The following is a 20,707-nucleotide window of genomic DNA, read 5'->3' as shown; positions in this document are numbered from 1 at the left end:
CGCATCTTATACAACACTTAGTTCTAACCGTGTAATCTGATTGGACTAAAGGCATTTCATAATTCGTTATCAGCACTGGGACGTTCAACTATATGTATCACTCTGCACACCAGATGTTTTAACAATCATTAACGACACTAACAGTCGAACACTGTATCGTAGCTATAATATTCAGTACGACAGCACTCCCTCTCATGTGTCATTGCTTAATTTAAGCACAGCACTGTTGAATTCAGATTTCTGTTTGTTCAGAAATTGTTGATTTTTTTTTTACCTGGAGCTCTGACAGCAGTAAAAACATTGATGTGTAGTTTTTGTTAACATGACAAGCTTTATTCATTACATAAATTAAAAAATTAAAACACGTGTCAGTATGCAAATGTAGTCACTGCGGGACCATTGACCCTGAGAAAGAGAAAGGACATGTGTAGTGATGAAGACATCTCCATTTTGCATATGCATGTACAGTATAATCACTGTTCTTTGCCTTTCTGTTGCAGGAAGCTTTATTCAAATGGTCTTCAAAAGAAAATAATAAATAGTATTTAAATGTTACTCTTTTTTTAAACTTTGTGTGCATTTTAAAGATCTTCTGTAAGCAAAATGTTATCTTCATTTTGAAACGGGCAAGTTCATTTCAATCTAAAAAAGGATATGATACAAGCCATGACTACGGGTCATGTACTGGTCCAAATCATGTCCTGCGTGTGTGTGATCAGACGAAGGTAGCCTTGTGCTTGCTCTCAGATGAGTGCGGAGTGCTGGCCGGTTCAGTGGCTTTAACAGGCAAGGGTTTGTTACGGACGTGTCCTGACGTTTGCTGCATTCCTTTTCTGATTCTTACCCTACAATTCCTCACATCCGCTGTCCGCTTCTGTACCATAGATTTCATCTCTTTGTCCTGAAGTCTGGTGTCCTCTACACACACTCCATCCACATCCAGCAGCTGTCGGCTGGGGAGAGGAGCACGTTTAGATGCGGGTCTGACCCGTGGTGGTGGAGCTGGTGGAGGAGGAGCAGGTTTAGGAGGTGGGGGCGGGGCAAAGGGAGGAGCAGAGGGTGTTCTCTTTTGGGACAGTTTGGAAACGCTGCTTTTGTCCTTCTGCCTTCTTCGTTCTCGTCCTGAAGAAAACAGTCACGAGTAGACAGAATATGTACAGACTGTTAGTGGAGAGTAAATAGTATGAGCTCAGAAGAAAAGTGTACTAAATTGAAGCTTCCCTTGTCACTGGGGTCTGGAAAGAATTTTATTATTTCGATACACATTAAAGGGACAAAACATACCCTTAGGCACACCACCCCAGTGAATTGGAAAGGTACAGTTTGGTACTTTTTTGGAGTGGGAACAGAGGAATGTTCAGAGAAATATAGTATATATATATAATATCTAAATACATATATATATATATATATATATATATATATATATATATATATATATATATATATATATATATAAATGAAGGTTTACGTTATTAAGGGAGAAAAAAAACTCCAAACCTATATGGCCCTGTGTGAAAAAGTGATTGCCCCCCTTGTTAAAAAATAACTTAACTGTGGTTTATCACACCTGAGTTTAATTTCTGTAGTCACCCCCAGGCCTGATTACTGCCACAACTGTTTCAATCAAGAAATCACTTAAATAGGAGCTACCTGACACAGAGAAGTAGACCAAAAGCACCTCAAAAGCTAGACATCATGCCAAGATCCAAAGAAATTCAGGAACAAATTAGAACAAAAGTAATTGAGATCTATCAGTCTGGTAAAGGTTATAAAGCCATTTCTAAAGCTTTGGGACTCCAGCGAACCACAGTGAGAGCCATTATCCACAAATGGCAAAAACATGGAACGCTGGTGAACCTTCCCAGGAGTGGCCGGCCGACCAAAATTACCCCAAGAGCTCAGAGACAACTCATCCGAGAGGCCACAAAAGACCCCAGGACAACATCTAAAGAACTGCAGGCCTTACTTGCCTCAATTAAGGTCAGTGTTCACGACTCCACCATAAGAAAGAGACTGGGCAAAAATGGCCTGCATGGCAGATTTCTAAGGCGCAAACCACTTTTAAGCAAAAAGAACATTAAGGCTCGTCTCAATTTTGCTAAAAAACATCTCAATGATTGCCAAGACTTTTGGGAAAATACCTTGTAGACCGACGAGACAAAAGGTGAACTACAATTTTTCTCCCTAAATAATAAAAACCATCATTTAAAAACTGCATTTTGTGTTCAATTATGTTATCTTTGACTAATAGTTAAATGTGTTTGATGATCAGAAACATTTAAGTGTGACAAACATGCAAAAGAATTAGAAATCAGGAAGGGGGCAAATAGTTTTTCACACCACTGTATATATATTAGCAACACATCTTTAGTCCCTAATGATCTAATGTTTAATAGCAAGGTAAGCTAGAACGCTGATTAAATGCAGCATAATGTACATCTTCCTTTTTGTCTTTTGGTTGTTCCCTTTCAGGGGTCGCCACAGCGAATCATCTGCCTCCATCTAACCCTATCCTCTGCATCCTCTTCTTTCACACCAACTTACTTCATGTCCTCTCTCACTGCATCCATAAATCTCCTCTTTGGTCTTCCTCTAGACCTCCTGCCTGGCAGTTCCAACCTCAGCATCCTTCTACCGATATATTCACCATCTCTCCTCTGAACATGTCCAAACCACCTCAATCTGGCCTCTCTGACTTTATCTACAAAACATCTAACATGGTTGTCCCTCTGATGAACTCATTCTTGATCTTGTCCATCCTTGTCACTCCCAAAGAGAACCTCAACATCTTCAGCTCTGCTACCTCCAACTCTGCCTCCTGTCTTTAAGACTCACCACTGTCTTGAACACCATTCCTTTTACTCTCGCTGATACTCTTTTATCGCACAACACACCTGACACTTTTCTCCACCCATTCCAACCTGTCTGTACCCGCCTCTTCACCTCCTTTCCACACTCTCCGTTGCTCTGCACCGTTGACCCTAAGTACTTAAAATCCTGCATCTCGTTATCTCTGCTTCCTGTAGCCTTACCATTCCACTTAGGTTCCTCTCACTCACACACATGTATTCTGTCTTGCTACGGCTAACCTTCATTCCTTTGCCTCCCAGAGCATACCTCCACCTCTCTAGGTTTTCCTCCATCTGTTCCCTGCTCTCGCTACAAAGCACAATGTCATCTGCCAACATCATCGTCCATGGAGACTTCTGTCTAACCTCGTCTGTCATCCCGTCCATCACCAGAGCAAACAAAAAGGGGCTTAGAGCCGATCCTTGATGCAGACCCACCTCCACCTTGAACTCTTCTGTCACACCTACAGCACATCTCACCACTGTCTTACAGCTCTCATGCATGTCCTGCACCACTCTAACATACTTCTCTGCCACTTCAGACTTCCTCATATAATACTTTAGCTCCTCTCTCGGCAAACTGTCATACGCTTTCTTTAAATTTACAAAGCAGCATAATGTATATAAACTTGTAAAAAATGGATACAGTGATAAATTTTACTAAAAATATATTTTTTTCTAGAGGAATGGACAGTAATATTTCTTCAACATATGGCAAGGGGATGATTTAATGAATCATTAAACTATTCAGGATAAAATATGCAAATAATACATTTTACTTTTATTAACTTAAAAATACTATCCTAGATATTTGGAAAGTTAAATAAAAATTCTTTAAGTAATTTTAAGCAAATTAAAGAATTTAATTTGGGCATTTAATTATGAAAACGATTTTAAAAAAACATGATAGTGTCTTGGCTGATGGTCTTTGTGGATATTTTTCTCACTTATACACACTTATATAAATTTTCTTTTCATTTTGTGAAGCTGCTTTAAGACAATGACCATTGTTAAAAGCGCTATACAGGTATAAATAAAATTGAATTGAAAAAACTAAATTAATTATTTGCCCAGCCAAAAACATTTAAGGTGATTAAGGAACATATCAACTTCCCCTAAATGAGATCAGAAGAAAAAAATCTTATTAAGGTTGCAAAGTACGAAATGTCTGTGTGATCATAAGAAAATCACTTGTTAGTGAGACTAATTAGAACGAAAGGGAGAATAAAGGCAGCATTAAGATTGGACTTGGCAGCAATGGAAAAAGGTCACATGATCCAGATTGACCCTATTCAGGGCTAAAGGCGCATTAAGGTACAAATAGAAGTGCATGAAGCGATGTACTCATCAGACCATACAGTGGCCACTGTACAATTACACTCTAGAGGCAGTGTTATGGTTTGGTGTTGCTTCAGTTGGTCAGGTGTAGGCGCAGCAATGTTAGAGTATGTGTGAAAAAAAAAAAAACACTCGACGACCTGAATGTACTGAATCACCAGGTTATTACATCTAAGGAGACAAAAAGGACAGAAAGAACAAAAAAGAAACACTGATGACCTAATCTGTTTCAGTGAAGCCAACATTTCATTTGAATGGACTCAGGCACTGATTGATGACTCTTCTGGTTAAATTACAGAGCCATCACTCTCCCAGTCATGAGACGAGTGGGTTTACATCACAGACTGATGGTAAAGATGGTGCCATTTTTATTTTATTTTTTGCCGACTGCATCTTAACCTGATACACAGACATGCAAGAAGTAAATGGACACCCAAAGGTTTATTATGTTTTATCATAAGATGTATTCACAAATGAATTGTTTATTTGTTTTAGCAAATAATATTTAGTTATTAAAAATGTAATAATTAAATATTACCTATGCTTAATGATTATAATTAACTCTTTGTTGGCTTTTCTGTCAGTGGCTTAAAGTGTGGCTTAATAATAATAATAATAATAATGATACAATTTGGTGTATACATTTTCTCATTAAACTATGGGTTTATTGATGTCCTGCATGTCATATCCATATATCATGTGCTTCATATAAGTCTAAAGGAAAGGTTGTGATTAATCATGAGGGATCATGTTTCACACAAAAAAAAAAAAGAAAAAGGAAGAAAGAAAAAAAGAAAGGGGGGGATACATGTTCATTGAAGTTAAATTTTGATTTAGTCACACTGCCCCCTTGTGGTGTGTATTGTTTATGAGTTACAAGACAATTAAGCATGAAATTTGAGAAATCACAAGAGGACATGTCACTCCTAGCCCTGTAGTAAATTTGTAAATGTGGAGAATAGAGAAGAAAACAGGTTGTAGAACAGAACCACATAAAGAAGTTCAGACATGATGCAACTGTACCAATAAATATAACATTACTTTATGGCTGTTACAGAAACAGTTTATTATTGTGAAGCGTTTAATCAGTCCTCACTTCCTGCCATGCCCATTAGGTGGAGCCATGTCTCTGCTAAGTGCTTACCTCTCACATGTTCATGCTATTAAATGTCTTTTAGGCTGATTATTGTTGCCAGATTCAGCCTATATATTTTACTTATATAAGTAAATAACTGATGCTTTGGTAAAAAGGCAAACTGTTGAGCATGCTACATGTTTGAATAAAACTATATGACTGTGGACTGTTCTGCTGCTAAGACTCAGGATGGTGGTTTTAAAGGTTTTATGAACTCTTATGAATGAAGCAGGAATACATCCTGAATGAGCATCATGCACACGTTTACACATAGGGTCAATTTTGAGGCAGCAATCCACCTGGGATGTTTTGCAGCCATACGAGACATCCATAGAGACACAGGGAGAATACCACACAGACAGTACGCCAGGCTCAGGCTTGTACTGAGGATCCTGGAGCTGTGCTGTACTTAATAAGATTGGAAGAAATAAAAATGCAAACTGAAACACCTCCATCCTACATACTGTAAATAACCCTCTTTCCCTGATAATTACTGTGATATCTGATTTGCCTATATCTGTACTGTACATTAGAAACTTGATCAGCTCTTACAGTTTCTGAGTTAAAACACATGCCCTTCACCCAAAGCCTAACCCAGGTTTGCAATTTAATTTTCAGCTGCTTTTTATTTTTTTAAAAGAGCAGCTTGTCATTTTAGAGTCTGTGAAATGAACTGTGATAAAAAGGAAACTAAATAACTTCATTGACTGAACCTGATAAGAAAGGAATAGCTGAATGTGTGTCTTTTAATCAAGGGCAGAGCTTATTTCGTGTCCGAAAAAAGATAAATGTAATTTACAAAGCTTTGTGCAATTAAAAAAATTTAAAAACTTGAAATTATTTGATTACTATGCCTTAAAACATTTTACATTTAGTCATTTAGCAGATGCTCTTATCCTGCTTACATAAGTGCTTTTAAGTCTTCATCATTAAATATATTCTTACACTGATTCACTAAAAGTACCAGTGAGTGACTGATAACCAGTCAGAGATAACAGGATTTTTTTTTTTTTACAATGGTATGTACGTACCACTACTATGATACTTACCATAGGAAACACCATAGGATATTATAGAATACCATGGTAGGCACTATGGCACTTCAGTGCGTACCATGGTAATACGTTATGTACATCATATTTTAGTGAATGCCATGATAGGTACTGGGGCACTTCAATGGGTACCATGACAGTACTATGGTGTGTACCAAAGTACCTACTGGGTACCACAGTGGCTACCAAAGGTCAGCAGGTATCCAATACAGTATTTTTGTAGTTTCTGTACTATATTAGATACAGTATGTTAGCATAACCATAATACAAAAAGGTACCTGCTGTACCAAACGGCTGTAGGTACATTTCTAGCCACTGTGCTACCCAATAAGTACCATGGTATTTATTAAAGTATTGTGTATAACTTTTGGAATCTACCATAACAGGTAAAATGGCACTATATAGAAACTTACTATATAAATATTAGCATGATGGGCTAATGTAATGATGTAGCTAATGTAATAATGTAGCTCAGTGGTTAAGGCATTGGACTACGGTTTGGAAGATCCCAGGTTCAAACCCCACAACCACCAAGTTGCCACTGTTGGGCCCTTGAGCAAGGCCCTTAACCCTCAACTGCTCAGATGTATAATGAGATAAAAATGTAAGTCGCTCTGGATAAGAGCGTCTGCCAAATGCCTAAATGTAAATGATGGTACAAATATACGTATTACATATTTTTTACAGAATCCTGGTGCGTGTTCCATAGTACCATACTATAGTACATGTCCCATAGTAGAATGATTTTTCATAGTGTGTTACATGTACTTTATAATGTATCATATATTTATGTATTTATATTATGTAGCAGGTTTGTAAATAAGTGCCATGGTACTGTCAAAAACACCATGGAACTGTATACGTTTGGACCATGAGTTCCACAAGACCCCTAAGGGTGTGCTGTGAGATCTGGCACACCAAGAAGTCACTTAGATCTTTAAATGTGCCCATTACATTTTTTTCTAAAACAAAACCTTGAGAGAATTGACTGTGCATTTTCTTTTCTCATATATCCAATCCCTTGACAGATACCATTGTAATGAGATTATCAGTGTTATGGCTGATCAGTGTAGTAAACGCAAATTGACATTTGACATTTGACAGTTCAGTTCTTCCAAATTTAGGCCTAAATCTGTCCGTCTGTCATTGAATAATTAAACAGGAATTAATTATGCATTATAGTTAGCTGCTTTATCATTGGCTGATTAATATTTAATTCATGTTAGATGTGCTAGCACTGGTGATTAACCTATGGATCAAAAAAAATGAAATACCAACTGAAAAAGAGCAACATGTGAAACTAGCTCAAATAGGCAAGGACATCGAAACAAGCTCAGATTTCTCCCTGAATAGTATCTGTACCAAATTAATTCAAAATACAGGCTCACAGTTTGCCTAGCATTACTCGCCCTCTTCCATTGAGCACAACAGCTCAGAACAAACAGGCCTTGTGGAAAGTAATCAGAGAGAGAAAGGGAGAGAGAGAGAGAGAGAAAGAGAGATAAGCCACAAATGAGAGAGTGGAAGAGGATGAAGGATCAGCAGTCATGTGATCATTTGGTGTATTATGAAGAATCCCAAAAATCTCTGCCTTTAGAGGATTTCCTTTGCTTCTGCACAAGAAATAGTGCAAGAAGGAGATAGAACATGGACTATAGGAGTGGAGGTGAGGAAGGGAACAAGACAATTCTTGCACCCTAATGAAACAAAGCCTGTCTAAGCAGCCATTCATTTCAACAGGGCCTCCATGCATATCTAATGCAGTGAGAGAGGGAAAGTGTCAGGAGAGATAGAGTGAGTTAGTGAGTGAGTGTGTGCGTGTGTGTGTGTGTGTGTACAGAGACACACACAGACAGAGAAACAGAGAGAGATAGGAAGGAAGGAAGGAAACAAAAATATTGATGAGTATTACGCTGAAAGACACAAAAAGATCTATAGCGGTGTCTCAAATAGACAAATTGCACATTATGAAGTATGTATGCATGTAATGAGAAGGTGTGTACATGGATGATTAGAAGAGAGGTTTCATTAAAACTGTTGGATCAGTTGGAGAGTTCACAAGTTCTTCACACCTAGTTCAAGTGTGACTGGCAAAAGTGAGCAGTTATACCACAGTACTTAATTCCACTCCATTTCTTCATTCCATTTCAAGTGAATTAAACATTTTACACAAGTAGAAACATTTATTTCAGAGCAATGTTGATTCATTGCTTCAGTAAGATGTTGATTAATATTCTGTAACAGCAGCTCCCATTGTAGTTCTGACTATAAGACTAATCACAGGGTTTATTTAAATGGTCTGTCTAATATGTGTCTGTTTTTATAAGTAATAACTGTTTTAAAGGATTTTTTTCTGCTGAAACAACTGTTTTTAATAAATCATTTCACTGAAATAATATCTCAGAATGGAGATAAAATCCTATTATAACAAGGGAGTGAAATGCTTAACTGATCTAGGTTTCTATGATATTTTTTATTATGGAACATTTATAAAAGGAGTCTTCAGTGTTTTACAACATGGGTCTTTAGGACCAAGTGCTTTGCTGTTTTTGTAGCCTGACCACTTATGTCTTATTAACATCAGTTGGTAGAGCAGAGAATGCAAAAATGGCCATCCTTATGTCTCTATTTCAAATCTGGCTTGAATGACAATCTTAATGGTTAAGGCTTACTAAGTTACTGATCAGAAGGTCAAAGGTTCAAGCCCCAGCACTGTCAAGCTGCCACTGTTGAGCTTTGCACAAGGTCCTTAACCCATTCTTTTCTTCAGGGCCTACTTTCTAATAAGCTGGGCTATATGAAGAAAATAATTTAACTATAAAAATGTATATAAGCAAATAATACACTTCTTAAAAAAAAGAGGGAAAAACACACACTTTGGGACATGAAGTCATAGGAAAAAAATATTTCTATGTAACTCTGTTGTTATCCTATAACAGTACACCATGTCATGTTTTATTCTGTTCTTAATATTAGCACTATTGCCTTCCCTATATTGTGCTTGAATGAGTCCATAAGCTGGGAAAAAAAAGGACATAGAAAGTAGACACAGGCCAAAAAGGACACATAGTAAATTAGAGCAAAAGACGTTTGCTCTAATATTTATTTAACTTTATATACAGAGATATGCACAGACCGGAGTGGATCGTCATCTCGACAAAACTGCTACAGGAAACACGATTGCATCTCAGTGTCTACAGAGAAATAGCAGGCAATTCAACAACGCTGGTATAAGCAAAAACCTGTACACAGTTAGTATTTCTTTGTCATTTAGTAAATCCTACTTTGCACACAAATTGGATAAATTAAAATTGTAATTATAATACATGAAATAATAGCATATGCATTGAATGGACATTAATTTGCGTAAACATTGTTGAATTGCTTGTCAAAAGAAACAGGTTGAAGGTTTGTAAAGGAATGAGTGTAAAGAATGGTATACTGCAAGAAATCGTAGATCCTAAAAACATTCAGAACTGAATGCTTATCACACCTGGCCTGTGTGCGTGTGTGTGTGTGTTATAATGAACATGTTAGATAAAAGCTAAAATAAAATCTGGGAAATGCATTTGGTCACATCTCTTCTTTTAAAGGTGCAACAAAATATATTTTTTTATAATATATAAGGAGGAATGTTTTACAACAAGCCAAAGGCTCATGGCAGTCTGCATGGGTGTTATGGCAGTGATGTTAACAATTTTCTTCTTGTTCTGACATTGCATTCAGCCGTGTCATCATCATCAAGAAGAAAAACTCTACTAAACATTTCTGTGATGCTTGACACGGTGCTAAAGGACATTTGGGAGCCTCAGCCCTGATCTACTTTTTCCATCTTTCCAAATTCTTCTTGTTATACATTGTAAGACCACTGAGAAAGAAACATGTAAATATAGTATCTGATGTCTGAAATGTGGCCGGACTGTTTTCAGAAAAAATAAAGAATGAACAAGTATTAACTTTTAAAGTCATTTCCTTAGTGATGGTAAAACAGGAAAAGTCAGTAATATATATTTGATACCTGTTTTTAAGGCTTGTTCTTGTTATTATAACTCTAAAACAGCCTTTAAGTCAGTAATTAAAATTAACAATAGCTCATGAAGACAACTTTCGTCACCAGTCTGGTTCTGCACCTGTTTAGGCCTGTCATGACATTAGGCAAGAAGCCATCAGGGTATCTTAGGTGTCAATTCATATGAATTTGCCAATTCAGGTTAAATATAAAACTCCTGAAAGTTAATTCTTTACATTCCAAAGATTCTTTGTTGGATCCAGATTTACATTCCTAGACCGCATAACTACTTTCATTTCGTATTAATTTAATGTAGTTATGGAATAATATATTGCAACATATTAAGGACTAAGAAATAAGCTGAGATTTTGAGAGTCAGGCCCAGGGCTAAAATCTTTATTTCTTCATTCTTGTGAAATCAATCTAGTGTGTTGTCATTGTATGAATTTTGCAGAAGATATTAGAGAGCCAAAATGGTCTTAACTGATAATAGTTAAAATCAGGAAGTGGTGTAATGATTGTTGCATTTCTCACCACTTCATATTTAGGCATTTATGCTTATTATACAGTACTGTGCATTACACTGTCTTAAGCCATCCCTCATTTATTCATCTTAAATTAATTTAAACAATTAAATTACAAAAATGTGAACAAATGTTTTGTACCTTTTAAAATTGGTTGTTTATGTACACAAACAGCCTCAGCAGCAACCTCATTTCCACTCTCATCTGTTCCAACCACTCAGCATTTAGTATCACCAGTATACTAATCATTAGCCTGAACATCTGTCATCATCTGCACCGGTTCCTCACTGGTGCATGCCTTAAATTAGATGTTTTTTATGCTTGGATTATTCATAGGTCACTGTGTGGCATACAAACAAAACATATTCTTCTGAAACTGGTCAGATGCAGGAACTGGACTGGAAATGAGAGAGTAATCCTTGCCAAACCTGAGAGCCTTCAGGAAGCTTGAAACTATTCCTTAAGACTGCATTAAAAATACAAGAAAGTCTGGCTCTTTGGAAGCAAAATATGAAGAAACGAGGTGGCAATGAGGTGTGCACAGTACTGTATTTTCTGTGTTTTTGAGAATAGCTGACCACTCACTGACAATCACACTGTCTACAATCGTCTCTACTAAGCTTCTTATATTAGTGAAGCCTGACAACAAACAACTGTCATGTTTGTGCGTCATGAAATGTGACTGGACATACAAAACCTTTCTAACAAAGGCAATAAAAGTTTGTTAGTCATCAATTTTATAAATCTTTTCCAACAGTTCAGTAAAGTGCTCTTAGAGGGTAACATATGTACAAGGGAGAGTTGTGACTTTGACGAGGTTTGGCAAAAAGAAGAACAGCAAGTCCACGGCACTCAATAAAACACACACGCAGATCTTCAGGAAGAACATGAGAGGGGTGTGCTAGAGGAAAAGCACAGGTCACACAGGAGAGGTACCTGGCTGGGCCCAGCTGTCCTGGTAAGCATCCTCTCTGAGGAGACGGGGCCGATCTGGGGAGCGAGGGAGGGGCAGAGGAGATGGAGGGAGGAGCAGGCTGTTTGGAATGGCAATATCGCCTTCAGCCACCAGTGTCAGGTCCGTGCCATGCTCCTCCTCTTCCAGTGCCTGGGCCCTGCTCTCTCGCTTCCATTCGCCATGACCGTGTGAGATGGGTGAGAGGGTAGGGCCAAATGTCGCCTGCCTATGGGGAGCGGGATTTCTATGGAGGGGCATGAAAACTTTCCGGCCACCTGGACCCTCCACACCCGAATCCAAGCTCTGTGTCTGGTGGCTGGCACTGAGGGCGGAGCCATTCTCTTTAGAGCGTGGGCGGGGCTTGCAGGGATCAGGGGTGGAGCTGACGGGGACATCTCTGGGACTCGTGTCAGGATCAAGGCGCAGGAAGTCAGGCAAAACGAGGTCAGATTTGTTTAGCAGACCCCGCTGGTCGTCAGCTCGGTTGCTCTGTGCTTTGGATATGAGCTCGAAGAATTCTAGTTAGAAAACACACAACATTTCAAACCACAGTCCAGAAAACAACTTACACCAATACATGTTTGAGAAGAGCAATGCTCGAGAGTAGGAGGAGAGCATTCGTCATGGAGAACATTAGTATCAGGTTTGCTGTGGGGCATTAGCATTAGCATGATCAGCCATCTCAAACTGGTTAAGCAAGACATGTAGCCAAGCATTTAAGTTATTTAAATGATAATTGGTATAAAGAGAAGGAAAGAGGGACAGAGGGCAAGAATCTTTACCTTCGGCTTCATCTATATTAAGCTTTTTCTGTTTTCGCTTTTCCGCCTGGGCCCTGGTTTTGACAGTCGTAGCCTTTCCTGATGATCTGTCCTCCGCCTGGGTGGTCACAATGAGAACGGGGCACATTAGGGATGGGTGCATGAGGGCTAAAGATGCGAAGGGTCTTTTTCCACTGCACAAAGTGGCACTAGCATTTTTGGCAGCAGAAAATGGATCTGGGCCATTTTCCTTGTTCATTCACCTCCAAATGAGTGCCCAGGTCGCATGATTTACTCATGTCAAACTGGTACCATTGGGATGTAATGCTTGCTGGGGGTTGGGCCACCAAAAATTGCCAAGACCAACTCTCGTCTAGTTTTCTTTAAGCCATGTATGTTTAGCAGTTTTAAAAATTTGTAAACTGCCCCAATTTCCCCCTAAAACTATCTAAGAATGAAACGGTAATTGTAATCTGGTTGACCAAACCAAGGTTAATTAATATGTACTTCTGTGTTAAACTTATCAATTGCATCATCGCATGCTGCAAAGATGAAGGTAGCCACTTTGAGTGGCGCCTGCCTTGTGGGTGGAAAGAGATCTCGAACCTCAAGTCCCACTGTTTTCATTTGGGATAGTTATTGTTTTTGCAAGAGCAGTGGAAAAAACCCCTGTGGGGATTCTTCTTTGAGAATAGGGGAGATCTAATTCATGAGGGGGCAGTGGATTGTTTCCTAAGCTTGCATCCACATACACACAGGAACACTACTGCCACTACAGTCACTACGTATATATTCATCTCTACTCCACCAAAGCACAGCACAATAGGCAACACCACCACCACTGTAAGACTTTCACCAAATATAAAGACGGCAGCTCTGTTCTAGCTTCCCACAGTACCCCTAGTTCCCGGCACATCGCAACTACTTGAGCCCGGAGATAAGCGTTAAATTAGCCTTGTTCACTCAAGTGTGGGCAGAGAGCAGAAATGAGTTGTAGTTGTAGAACTGCTGGAGGAAGAGTGTGGTTAGATCATCCACAGGTCCATTAGGATTTAAGATATACACAGCCTCAGAAAGACAGAGAAGAGGTGGCAGGACCAGACATGCACAGATTCCTCCACCACACAGGCCAAAGAGACAGACAAGGAGACAGAGCAACAGAAAAAAAGTGTTTCTTAAAAGTGTGCACAGTGAATTTCCAGACACATAAGAAGAGCTTACTGTAGCAGACTGGCTTCGTGTAGACAGTGGTGGGCCATGGCTTTTTGACAAGGTCAGTTTCTGTTTGTCTGCAGGGGAGAGGCAGAACAAGGAAGAATGGGATCAGATACTGTGGTCACTGTTTACATTGTTGAAAAAGATAAGCCAACTAGTTTAGAAAGGATTCAAACATGATAGGCTGGCTAAATTTATAGCCCTTCCTGAGTAAACAAATGATTTACAAAGAACCCTGTACTTAGGCTTAGACATTATAAAAGAAGTCTAAGAAAGAAGCAATTTATTAGCATTTGCCATTTACTAATTAATAATGACATGTCAGACTTTCATAACCAAACAAATGAAAGTTATATTTTGATATACAAGAGGTGTTCAAGTCAAAACAGGACTTTTGATTTTGCAGAATAACAGAACACAGTTATGAGAGGTTGGTCCTGTCACGGGGTTGCCACAGCGGACCATTTCATCCCCACACAACTTGCCACAGGTTTTACACAACTCTCCCATTTTTCTAACTGGTTTGGGACTGGCACTGCACTTAGTGGCTGGGTAGTATGGGGTATGGCAACCAAGTGATGGCAGGGCTTAAACATGGATCCTCAAATCCCCAAATTAACAACCTAGAGCCTTAGGCGCCAAAGCCACCACTCATATATTGATTTGTTAAATGATTTGGGTTTTGATTAATTTTCTATGACAGATACTATGACAACAGTGTCGAATCACAGGCTTATTTTAAGGTGCTTATTAAGGTGATTATAACAGTAACCATGGGCCACATTATACCATCCCAGCATTGATCATTTGATGTAACAATAACATACACACTGCATGTTTTCCTATACAAAATTATTAATATTTTTCAAGGTTCATGTTTAGTGAAACATAGAATGAGTCAAAGAAGCATTAAAGATTCCGTGGTTGATATATCTTGCCTTTTGCAGCACTGCCATGTTCAGCCACCTCCAGCACCACTCTGAGTCCATCCAGGTTGGAAATGGGCAAACCCAGATCCAGTGGCTCCTTCTCTCCACTCTGTACAAACACACATACACTGTTACTCAAACTTTGAAATTTTACCTCCTGTCTGGATTAATCACCTTGTGCTAATGTTCAACAACAGAGCTGTGAAAAGTGGACAGACTGACACTTCTGGACAAGGTAAACAGGATAGATGCTAAAATATGCTTTACATTCTAATAAAACTGCTAATTCTACTATGAACTTATCTAAAATTGCCCAAGTTAATATGGGACATCATGTTTCATATATTAACCTGTTGTGATTGCCATCTAAAAGAAGACCTAAAAAGTGAAAATTTTGGAAGGCACTGGCAATATAGGGGAAACTTTAATACACGTTTTCTTCTTTTTTAAAGTTAATCATTTGCTGTTAATTTAAGGTTTCCATATTTCTTTACCAAAGTGGCATCTCAGACATCTTAGCTAAGTGTAAAAAAAAATAAAATAATACACTTAAACTTGGATTTATTTTTAAAATGGATTTTTCCATAATATATAATGGAAACTCAGATTTATTCCATAACCCAAAAATATTCACATTAAAATAATTAATACAAAATGTAAAGTAAAACTAAAACAAATTACCCAGCAATTTAAAAAGAATCGTGGAAGAGCACTGTTTCCGTTAGTGTGTGTGTGTGTGTGTGTGTGTGTGTGTGTGTGTGTCAAACACACACGGAAACACTGCTCTTCCTCTAACAAGGAACCTCTCTAATGACACTCGTGCGAACGCGCACACAAACTAATAAAGTCACTGCTATAAAGTAAAAATAAAACAAATTAACTTGCACTTTTCATTTAAAAAGAATCCCGGCAGAGCAGTTTTTCCATTAATGTGTGTGCATGTGTGTGTGTGTATGTATGAAGGCGAAAGGAGCAGAGGAGGGGAGGGGCTACTGTGTAGGATAACTTTTACACACAAACACACACTAACAGAAACACTTCTCTGTCGGGAGAGTTCTTTAACAAGGAATGTCTCTAATGACACTCATGCGCGCGCACACACACTAACGGAATCACTACTCTCTGACAGAGAGAGACTGGATCTTTAACGGGAACCCTATCTAATGACGCTTGCTTTTGCTTTACGTGCACAGACACGTGGTCACAATGTTATAATAAACAGTACGTGCGCACGGATGTTGACTATAAAAGTAACGCACATGCACTGAGACCAAGCATGAAAGACGGTTACCCATAGTCCTGTAGTGTGCACGAGAGAAGAACCATTGGCTCAGTTGTGATCATGTGATGCTCGGCAGACAAAGCACATGCACATTACTCGTATAGCAAAACTTCGCTCATTTATTAGATAAATTTTTTAGATTTTCTAAAAAATATTTGACTATCTTGCAAAACGCTCACAGGCCAAGTTACTCACAATCCAAGGTTCCCTGTAGTTGTTTTTCCCCACAAAACTCTTTAACTCATTCTAGTGAATGGTAAGCATTCATGTGCTACAAGGATATTAAAGTGGCTGATGCAAAACAAGTGTTTTCACTACTGAGCTTTATTTACTACTGCATTATTTATACAGATCCCCTCTCATATATAGGCAAATGTATCTAACATTTTATAATAAATAGGTATTCATAATAAATATATGCCTACGTGGTCTAATTTATTTTAGGCTTTAAAACTTCTTATTCTGTTGGCAGATAATTTTTAAAATAATAATTTTTAAAAATAAATGTTTCAAATGTTGATAGACTGGTTAAAGTTTACATTGATGAACATTATAATTAAGTAGCTTAATCTATTTAAATAGTTTTAGGGGCAGAACCCACTGTTTCCTCATACACTGGTTTATTTGTGGTGATCTGCACATATAAATGTAATCTTTTTTATTATCAAAATGTATTAATAAAAAAGATACTATTTAACTGCACTGCGTGCCCTTAACTCATCCCTTCTCTCTTTCACACAGGACCACAAAGAAACAGTCTGTGAATAGCTCCTCCCCTCTGTGAGCATTCATGAAGTGCTGTTCATGCTGTTTAACTGTCAGTTTACCAGAACTGTTTTAGAACAACAGAGTTCAGTTTTGTCACAGGGCTCGCCGTGAAAATAAAAATGGCGGTAGAGGAACTAGATTGTAAGCCGGCCTGTTCAATCCAGTGATCGCTAACGGAATCCCAGAGACCAGACTCTTCTAAAATAGCTATTAGCAAGCATGTGAGGAGCCCGACTCCTGTAAGGACAGCTAAGCAGACGTTAGATTATAGCTGAGCTGTCGAGCTTAGCACTACATGCAAAACAACCTTACTGGTTAATACATTTTTAATAGATTACATTCATAACTGCAATTAATCATTTAACGATTAATCCTTAACATCTCTAGTCACCTGACAATTCATTTTCAAAGATCTCCCCTATTTAAGATACAACAGCTACAGCACAGAGTGTGGAGGGTGTAGGCTAACGTAGGATTCAAACTCTTGATCATACAAGACAAGGGTGGGAGATAATTGAGTGCATGGTTTATATGATACAGTACTTAAGTGCAACTCTTACACATCTGTCCACTTAAGTGCATTTCTGATGGGGTTGCGTTACCTAACCACACTGTGCAGTATTTGAAGCAGGAATGTCTCCACCTCCTCACTATTATGCTTAATTGATTGACTTTCATTCAAGACACGCCTAATAATGTAACAGCTGTATAAAATCAGCATCACATCTGGTTGCAGACAGTGATGAAAACAGCACATCACCTTCGAGAGAGAGACACACAGAGAGGGATATTTACTATGAAAAAGGCTATTGTGAGCCAATACAATTAATACAACTCCTGTACTTTTCATAAATAAACGTGAGTACTTTTACTCAAGTAGAAAAGAAAATGCAGGACCTCTACTTTTACTGGAGTAAAATTTTACCTAGGTAATCCCTACTTTTTATTCAAGGATTTGTTTACTTTGCCCACCTCTGGTGGAGTTTTAACTGTTTGTTGCACCATTCGGGGTACTACTTTGCCAGAATCTGGATTGAAAGTGAGGAGAAAATAAAAGCATTTTTGGTGTTTTACAGGTTTTCTTGCTTTGCTATTATGGTGCAAACAGGCTCTTTAATGTCCATCTAGATGAGTGTGGCATGGCAAAGTTATTTAGTTAGTTACGTGATTATTATTATTATTATTATTATTATTATTATTATAAATTAATTAATAAAATACAAATTATTAATAATAATTAGATACTATCAATAATACATAATTATAAATAATAAATAATAATTATGAATAAACTATATAATATATATAATAATAATAATGCATGTTTTTTTTTCACAAGCACACTTGACACTCAAAATACCTGAAGTAATTAATTATTCGATTTAAAATGAAATATGTAATAACCCAAACAAAAACATGCTGAATAACCCAATAAGTTTTAACTGCGTTCTGGACGGATCGGTGAATGTTATACTCACAATCCTGGCTACCAGGTCTCCTAAGTGCAATCCATATTTAGCCACAACTGGCCTCAGCACCTCAGTCACAGGCTTGGTGGGTTTAGCTTTCAGCCCTACCGAGCGGTTTATGGGCACCAGATCCAGCCTGAGAGAGAAATACCGACTATTAACGACACTGGATTAATTAGACAAACTTTACGACATACATTCTTACATTGCAAAAATAATACATAAATGAATGGTCATTTCTAAAAGAGAAACAGAAATGAATATATAAATGCATGGCTATAAATTGTTAGGTAGACTGAAGCAGGTGTGCTGTTGGTACCTGAATAATGTACGTTTTTCTAGTCGCAGGTCCCTGGAACACAGCGTCATGCAGTCTTGGTCTAACACTAAAGGCTTTACACACAGACAAAGCACACTATTATTATATAACACAACAGGAGAGGATTGGATATCACTAATAATCCCACAAACACACCCACACACTTATAACACTACACATACATGAGAGCTGAACCACTAGACTTTAGCACACAAAAAACAAATATGTATTTGCACAGGTGAATATGTTCACCTGGGTGACTTTGTTTGAAAGATGGCAACGTTTACCAGGTGTACAGTAATCTAATAATATTTTAATGCTATAATTTTTAATTACTATTAATTAATTCATTTCAAAACATACAAAAGCCACAATAATTAGGAAAGCCTGTTTACAGATGTTACCTTTTCTCCTCCCACCAGGAAAAGGTCCACAGCTGCCAGGTTGATGCAGAGTTTCTCGCACAGGCCCAAAAGAACCTCACGGATAGACACGCCGGGCCTTATGGGTACTGAGCAACACGACCCATCTGGCAGGTTAATGTTACAGTAACGCACAGCACGCTCTGATAACGCCATGGAGTTACGTGACACCTCTCCCTAGTAGATAGAAAGAAACAAATAGACACAATGGAAGGAGGGAGAAAAAGAAATAGAGAGGATCAATGGACATTTAAAATGTAAACTTTCAGGAGATTTATTTTATTTTATCTGCCCGCCTTGATGCTGGAACTGAAATGACATACTTATAAATGACAAATTAAAGGAAAAAACTAATTTTATTATGCTGTGGGGGCGTTTTATTATTTTGCTAGCATATTTTGAACCCCTTTGGAACATGTGTCAACGCAAATCAAATAAAAAAAAATCTGACTCAACAATATTGATTTATGTAAAAACAATTTTATCCTGATGAGTGTGTCTCTTCCAAGATGACCCCATCTGCAGGGCAAGAGCTTTCACTATATGCCTTGCTGAGTTCACGGATCATGAACTATGACCTTTACATTTACAAGCTCTCATCTTGGCTGACTATTTATTGGAGATTATGAAGTCGTGTGAGATCACTCTCAACGCGTAATCTGATTTAAAGAGAAGCAATCCATGAGTGGTGATGTGGAGCATGACAGCACTGGGATATTTAACTATATGCATCACTCTGCCGCAACACAGTTGTTCTAACAATCATTAATTACACTAACTGGCAATCGGCAGGATAGGTGAAAGTAGGTGTGTACAGTCCGCAGTACTGCAAAGAGCAGCCGCCTGCCAATTCCCATATTCAAAACCATCATGAACGTACATTCAGCAAAAAAAGCACATCTGATAATGTTATGTCACCTTAAACAACAAACACTTTGCCTCCTAAGTAACTGCTGGTAAGTCTTACTGAATTGCCTCTGAACTGTCAGTGTTGTTCTGGTTATGGCTAAGGCAGGGTACAAAGCTAACTAGCTTCTAACACTAGACTGAATTCCAAATCTCTCTATAACCCCTGATCAAGGACACTACTTGGGATGGTACAAACTACATAGCGCACTAGCTTTAAATATTATGGTACTTGGGATTTAACCCAGAGTACCTGGAAGTTAACATATAAGAATGTAAAACTAATTGCACGCCTGTTAATTACATAAAAAGTAGGTCGACCGGCTCTGCCAGTCGCAGAAGCAAAATAACTGGGTAAATAAGCAATCTAATCATAATCTGTTGATAATCAAAGGTGTTCGTAGAAAAGCAATATCACACTTGACATGCTGTTGTGCTGAATATCAGCATGGCGATAATGCAGCTGTAGGCACAAGGGCGCAACAGAACTCTCTCCCATGTGATATTAAATAATTGATTTCCTGCCACAAATATACAGGTAGCTTGTGATTAATTTTCTTTTCTGGCTACCAATAATCAGTCATAAAAAATTGTTTTGAAGTAGAAATAACTGCATGGTAACAATTTAAACAAAATTCAGAAAAAAAAATACAATAATATAGGTAAAATATAATTGTGTACATTTAAATAAGGTGCCAAAATTTCACAGCCAATAAAACTCCTTTTAGTTTAAGGAGTCTATAACTATAAGGCTTACACCACCAAAGGGTA

The 20,707-nt window shown here is 38.0% G+C and overlaps 1 protein-coding gene across 2 annotated transcripts in view; it reads right to left on the bottom strand.

Moving 5' to 3' along the window:
- Positions 1–9,440: 9,440 nt before the first annotated feature.
- Positions 9,441–20,707, bottom strand: part of rgs12b (regulator of G protein signaling 12b) — a 73,806-nt gene continuing 62,539 nt past the window's right edge. Inside the window, exons 12-18 of one of the 2 annotated variants that reach the window (XM_053502224.1) lie at positions 19,013–19,207; positions 18,609–18,682; positions 18,299–18,425; positions 14,780–14,879; positions 13,848–13,915; positions 12,648–12,744; positions 9,441–12,383 (exon numbers count right to left, since the gene is read on the bottom strand). In XM_053502224.1, the coding sequence (XP_053358199.1) occupies positions 11,830–12,383; positions 12,648–12,744; positions 13,848–13,915; positions 14,780–14,879; positions 18,299–18,425; positions 18,609–18,682; positions 19,013–19,207 (1,215 nt within the window). In that variant the 3' untranslated portion in view covers positions 9,441–11,829. The remainder of the gene's footprint in view (positions 12,384–12,647; positions 12,745–13,847; positions 13,916–14,779; positions 14,880–18,298; positions 18,426–18,608; positions 18,683–19,012; positions 19,208–20,707) is intronic. The other variant, XM_053502225.1, reaches the window with a different exon arrangement.

The sequence above is a fragment of the Clarias gariepinus genome, chromosome 8 (genome assembly GCF_024256425.1).
Source record: "Clarias gariepinus isolate MV-2021 ecotype Netherlands chromosome 8, CGAR_prim_01v2, whole genome shotgun sequence".
Taxonomy (NCBI): Eukaryota; Metazoa; Chordata; class Actinopteri; order Siluriformes; family Clariidae; genus Clarias; species Clarias gariepinus.
This window is presented reverse-complemented; position numbering and strand designations above follow the sequence as displayed.